This window comes from Sorex fumeus, unplaced genomic scaffold (genome assembly GCF_029834395.1).
Source record: "Sorex fumeus unplaced genomic scaffold, SorFum_2.1 ptg000051l, whole genome shotgun sequence".
Lineage (NCBI taxonomy): Eukaryota > Metazoa > Chordata > Mammalia > Eulipotyphla > Soricidae > Sorex > Sorex fumeus.
Window position 1 is genome coordinate 40,453,655 of NW_026606108.1, and position 6,683 is coordinate 40,460,337.

Below are 6,683 nucleotides of genomic sequence, written 5' to 3' on the forward strand. Positions count from 1 at the left end.
GAAAACATAACAGAAAATTCTTCAAACAGTTGGAAATTAAGTGAGACATCAAATGAAGTCATGTATCAAAAATAACACCTCAAATGAGATGAAAAATATGTTGAACTTGATTGAAAATACAAATACAACAAATGATTTATAAGACACAGCTAAAGCTGTGTAGAGAGGGAAATTTATAAACCTACAGACATATGTAAGAAAAGAATTAAAGTCTCAGATAAATAATTGACACTCCCACCTCAAGAGTCTAGAGGAATACAAAGAAAATTAACCCACAGAGACTGGAAAATGGCTCAAAAAGTATAACACATGCTTTGCATGTGAGAGCGTTTGATCCCTAACACTGTATGGTCCCCCAAACATACTCCATTGCCTGGAGTAGTATTTTAGAAAAAAATAAAAATCATGCTCCCCCCACTCTGAGCAAGGGGGAGGAAAAAAGAAGAAACCAGTGAAACTTAAGACAAAAATAAAGAGAGTAAATATTAAATAATATGTTGGTTTATTTAAAAAAATCAACAAAGTCAGCAAAAATTCAGTAAAAGTGGCAAAAATATCTTATTCCCCAGTCATTTGAGATATCAAATGTATTTCACAAAAGGTAATAATAGTTGATAACTTTCAGAATTAGATGTCCCACTGTGAGATTATTTATATTTTTCCCTAAATATTGTTTTTTCTTCAAATATAACTAAATTAAAGAAAACCCATTAGAGGTTCAATCTGTCCTGAAAAATTAGTCTTTCATTAAAAACTTGAAGAATTTTTAATGTTATAATGAATAGAACAGAACATGAATATGTGTAGCATAAATGATAAAACCTGCTTGATCAGTTATGTAACCATTTTAAGTAAAACTAGCTTTATAGTGTTCCGTGAATTAAATTAATTTCAACTCACAGATAGTCCAGCATTTAAATAATTTTAAAACTTATTACTTAATTTTAGCATACATAAGTACAAAAAGCATTAACACTGCCAGCCTTTCCCTATTATGTATAGAGATCAAGGTTTATTATATAACGCTTAAAGTTTCATTTCATTTCATTTCATCATCCTGTTATTCGTCGATTGCCTCGAGCAGGCCCCAGTAACGTCTCTTTCATCCTAACCCTGAGATTATATATTCAAGGCTCTTTAGGAGAATGAGACCCATCATTGTTACTGGTATTTGGCATATTTGGTACGCCACGGGGAGTTTGCCAGACTCTGCCGTGTGGGCAGGCTACATTCGATAGCCTGCAAGTTTGTCCAAAGTAGGAATGAGATAATAAGATGTCATAAAATGATTCGCGGCCACGCGGTTCCGGGAGCTGGATTTTATAGTCTCTGAGTCTTGGCCATTGATGGGATTACAGGGCGTCAGGGGACCAGGTGGTGGGTGTGACCCCCGCCTACTGGAATTTGGAGGATCTGGGTGGAGGATGCTCGACTCCAATCCGAGTAGGCTGGGAGATCTCGGCCCCGGTACCCGCGTGGATTTGTCCCTCTGTTCTAAGCGTTTGGCAGAGAACGCTTAAAGTTAATGTTGAAAAATATGAACAAATAAATGTTCTATATATATTGAATGAGATGTGATTTAAATGAATAAATCAACTTGTTCAAATTGGTGCAGCAAAGGTTTCTGAAGTTTATATAAATAGCTATACATAGGGCTGGAGAGATAGTATGGGGTAAGGAGCTTTGCCTTGTATGCCGTTAACCAGGGTTGAATTCATGGTACCCTATGTGGTCCCCTTAGCCCCACCAGAATGCAGAGTCAGGAATTTGTCTGAGTACTGTTGGGTAAGACCCCAACAAAAGAAAAGAAAATAGCTATACAAAAGTAAACACTGATTGTAAAGCATAGAGTGAAGAATTCATATAACTGCGAAGAGAAGTAGATTCACTATTAAGATTGGAGACTTCAACACTCTCTCTCAACCTCTTATAATAAAAACTAGACAGCATAGCTCAAGGTATAATGAAACAAGCTAATACTGTGAAGCTAGGAAAAATTATACGAAAATGTTTATGCTGTTTATATTACGTATATGTAAAACTTTTGTCAAAATAAGCCCATTAAATATTTGTTCCTTGAGAAACATGTTTATAAAAAATATAGTCAATTCAATTCTATTAAAGCAAAAGAGGGTAAAATAGAGATGCATCCTCCTAAAGCAATCTATTGTAATCTACTTTCCAAGAAAAGGTAATATTTCCTCATATAAACCTGAGGCCATTTGGGGGACTATTAAGATGTTAACTTTTTAACAACACATTTTAAATACATTATACTACTAATAAAATTTTCTTTAAAATGAAAAATAATTTTAAAAATGATAGGTAGCACTCTAGAAGAGAATAAATCTCAGGATGCAGAAATCAGATTAAGCTAGTATCAGAATGCCCACAGAAAGAAGTAGTTAGGATTGAGTTGGAAGCAGCTTTGTTGGTGGCAGTGCAGGATAAACTAAACCTATTCAAGATATTTGTAAATGTTGATTTTATTTCATCAGTTTATTTTTTTATTTATATCAAGGAAGACTGTTCATAGTAATATTTATCAAGTGAGCTATGGAGTTTGATCCCAGTGACCCAATTCTTTAATCTCTAGAGAGAAATACCTTTCAAACATAAAATGATTTTTATCTGTTCATGCCTTAAATTTTATTTAGCTCTTTATTTTACATAGAATTGAGGTATTTGAAAATATTCTTAGTATTTAGTCTTTTATTATTTTGGCTTTTACCTAAAGTTAATTTTACTTTAATTCAACTGACTTCCCCTCAATAAATCTGAGCTAAATGTGGAATTTATTATGCTTTGGATATTTTTGTGTTGTAGGTATTCATTAATGTGATATATTTTATACTTTTTCATTTTTCTGAAAAAATTCTAAGAAGTATGGAAATAGCTATAATGGGCCATCACCGAAATCTGTGGCATCCAATCAAGTATAAGCCATATTATCTGTATTGCAAACCACAATGCCCAAAATTAGAGAGAGTAAGAAGGAAAGTACCTGCCACAGAGGCAGGAGTTGGGATTGGTTGGGGATGGTGAGAAGGACACAGAGAAGAATGATGGTGGTAAATGTGCACTGGTGGAGGGATCAATGCCCGATCATTGATGACTGAAATGTAATCATGAAAGTTTGTAACTGTATTTCACGGTGATCCAATAAAATTTATCTAAAAATATAAACCATATTTCATATTACCTTCTCTGCAGACATAACCAAAAAACAAAGTTTTGATTTTGTCATCATCTTCTGAGTCATGCAATATAGAGACTTCCTTAAAAATTATCATTAGTATTGCTAACCAGTGTATAAATTTTGTAGTTTGTTGATGTGTGTTTTGTTGGACCAATTAATTAGTACTCATATATTCACAAATGAGTTAATTTTTATACTTACAAATTTCAATAAATAAATTCTGTTTCTAAAAGTTGATCACAAGAAGTTTACATTATCTAAGGAAGTGATTCTTAAACATTAGTATAAATGAGAATCAGTTTGGGGGAAAGATTGACAAGCAGATTTCTCTTAGCTTTACCCAAAAATATGATCCAAGATCTGGAGGTGAGCACAGGAATTGACACATACATGAGATTCCTAAATAATTCTTTTGTGGTCCACACACTGCAGTTTAAGAGATACAAATTGGATCTAAAATTCTTTATAAGTTAGACTTTGTAAATAATTTTGAACAGTCTCATGAAGTTATTCATATGAACACATGGTGGCAGTGTAGGCTAAGAGAGTGAATGAAAACTGGGTGGACTCCATTTCCCTGAGAACCCTTGAAACAATATAAAACACATTTACAGCTGAAGCTCAGCTCAGCTCATCAAGGCAGTCATCGCAGGACAAGGTACTACAACGAACTGGAGTTTCACTGACAAGGAAATATCGGAGGATCAATAGTGGACTTTGTGACTGGTATTTTTCTCCTGGATTCAGGCATAACAACAGAGATGGCACCGAAAAAAGCACACTGCGAGAAATGGCAAGTGGTGACCTTCATTTTATTGCTGCTTTGGTGGGAGGCAGATCCAGAACCGATTCAGTATTCTGTACTGGAGGAAACAGAAAGTGGCTTGTTCGTGGCCAATCTGACAAAGGATCTGGGACTCAGGAAGGGAGAACTGGCTGCACGGGGCTCCCGGGTTGTATTCAAGGGAAACAGACAGCTTTTGCAGTTTAACCCACAGACCTATGACTTACTGTTAAATGAGAAGCTGGATCGTGAGGAGCTGTGTGGCTCCACAGACCCATGTGTGCTACCCTTCCAGGTGTTGCTGGAAAATCCCCTGCAGTTTTTTCAAGCTGCCTTGAGAATTCAAGATATAAATGATCATGCCCCAGAGTTCCCCACCAGAAAAATGGTACTGAAAATATCAGAAATTGCCACACCTGGAAAAGTATTTCCCTTGAAAATGGCACAGGATTTAGACACTGGTAGCAACAGCCTCCAGAGCTACAGAATCAGCTCCAATCCTCACTTCCATGTTTTTACCCAAAATCGCAGTGATGGTAGAAAACTCCCAGAACTGGTGCTGGATAAGGCATTGGACCGAGAGGAACAGTCTGAGCTCAAGCTAATACTAACAGCTCTGGATGGTGGGTCTCCACCCAAGTCAGGGACCACAGAGATTCAGATTCTGGTACTGGACTACAACGATAATGTCCCAGAGTTTGCCCAGGAGCTTTATGAGGCTCAGATCCCTGAAAACACCCGCGCTGGGTCTCTGGTAATCAAAGTCTCTGCGAAAGATTTAGATGCAGGACATTTTGGGGAGATCTCATATGCTCTATTTCAAGCTGATGGTGTTAATCAACCCTTTGAAATAAACCCAGTTACAGGAGAAATTCGACTGATGAGAATATTGGATTTTGAGGAATTTCAATCTTATCACATGGATGTTGAGGCCACAGATGGAGGAGGACTATCCGGAAAAAGCTCTGTTATCATCAAGGTATTGGACGTGAATGACAACGCTCCACAATTAACCATCTCGTCCCTCATCAGCCCCATCCCTGAAAACGTGCCAGAGACTATGGTGGCAGTTTTCAGTGTATCTGATGCAGATACTGGACAAAACCAACAAGTTATTTGTTCTATAGATGATAATCTTCCCTTTCTTCTAAGACCCTCAGTGGAAAATTTCTATACCTTGGTCACAGAAGGATCGCTGGACAGAGAGAGCCAGGCAGAGTACAACATCACCATCACGGTGACAGACATGGGCACCCCCAGGCTGCAAACACAGCACACCATCACAGTGCTGGTGTCCGACATGAACGACAACGCCCCCGCCTTCAGCCAGCCCTCCTACACCCTGCTGGTGGGCGAGAACAACAGCCCCGCACTGCACATAGGCAGCGTGAGTGCCAATGACCCCGACGCGGGCAGCAACGCCCAGGTGACCTACTCGCTGCTGCCTTCCCAAGACCCACAGCTGCCGCTCGCCTCGCTGGTGTCCATCAACGCCGACAATGGACAGCTGTTCGCACTGCGCTCGCTGGACTTCGAGGCCGTACGCGCCTTCGAGTTCGGCGTGGGCGCGTGGGACCGCGGCTCGCCCGCGCTCAGCAGCCAGGCGCGGGTGCGCGTGCTGGTGCTGGACCGCAATGACAACGCGCCCTTCGTGCTGTACCCGCTGCAGAACGCGTCGGCGTCCTGCAGCGAGCTGGTGCCCAGGGCGGCAGAGGCGGGCTACCTGGTGACCAAGGTGGTGGCGGTGGACGGCGACTCGGGCCAGAACGCTTGGCTGTCGTTCCAGCTGCTCAAGGCCACGGAGCCCGGGCTCTTCAGCGTATGGGCGCACAATGGCGAGGTGCGCACTGCGCGGCCGCTCAGCGAACGCGACGCGCCCAAGCACAGGCTGCTGGTGCTGGTCAGGGACAATGGCGAGCCGCCACTGTCGGCCAGCGTCACGCTGCACGTGCTGCTGGTGGACGGCTTCTCGCAGCCCTTCCTGCCGCTGCCCGACGCGCCGCCGGACGCGCCTCCCGATGACCGCCTCACCGTCTACCTGGTGGTGGCCTTGGCCTGCGTGTCGTCGCTCTTCCTTTTCTCCGTGCTGGCCTTCGTGACCGTGCGCCTGTGCAGGCGGGCCGGCCCGCCCGCTGGGGGCCCCTACCCGCTGCCGGACGCTCACTTCCCGGGACACCTGCTGGACGTCAGTGGCGCTGGAACCCTGTCGCACAGCTATCAGTATGAGGTGTGTCTGGCGGGGGGCGCTGGCATGAATGAGTTCAAGTTCCTCAAGCCCATTTTGCCCACCTTCCCGCCCCAGGACACTGGCGAAGCAGTAGAGGAAAACCCCTCCTTTAGGAATAGCTTTCCATTCAGTTAAGTATTGCATTATCCTACTAAACTCTATTGTTTTTTGAAATATCTCTCTTACACACACACACACACACACACACACACACACACACACACACACACTCTTCTCTCTCTCTCGTTCTTTCCGCTACATCCTGCGGTGTGCTGTGCTGAGGACTTTGTCCTGGCTCTTTGCTCAATGAATTTAGGCTGCGTGGAAAGCAGGAGTCTTACCTGCTTTCAGCCATCTATCTGCTGGGTCTACTAAAACTACATGAATCAATAACCGTTATTAAAGGGCTGTTTTTTTAAAATTCTATTACAACTGCTTCTTAAGTGTGAAACGATAGAAAATCAAGCCTGGGT

General features: G+C 42.0%; 1 protein-coding gene across 1 annotated transcript; it reads left to right on the plus strand.

Moving 5' to 3' along the window:
* Positions 1 to 4,033: 4,033 nt before the first annotated feature.
* LOC130033124 (protocadherin beta-6-like) lies at positions 4,034 to 6,345 on the plus strand. The gene has a single exon (XM_056124841.1). The coding sequence runs from the start codon at positions 4,369 to 4,371 to the stop codon at positions 6,343 to 6,345; it is 1,977 nt and encodes a 658-aa protein (XP_055980816.1). The 5' UTR covers positions 4,034 to 4,368.
* Positions 6,346 to 6,683: the final 338 nt, after the last annotated feature.

Excerpts from the sequence above, each read along its gene's own strand:
- LOC130033124 (XM_056124841.1), top strand. The coding sequence starts at position 4,369 with ATGGTACTGAAAATATCAGAAATTGCCACACCTGGAAAAGTATTTCCC.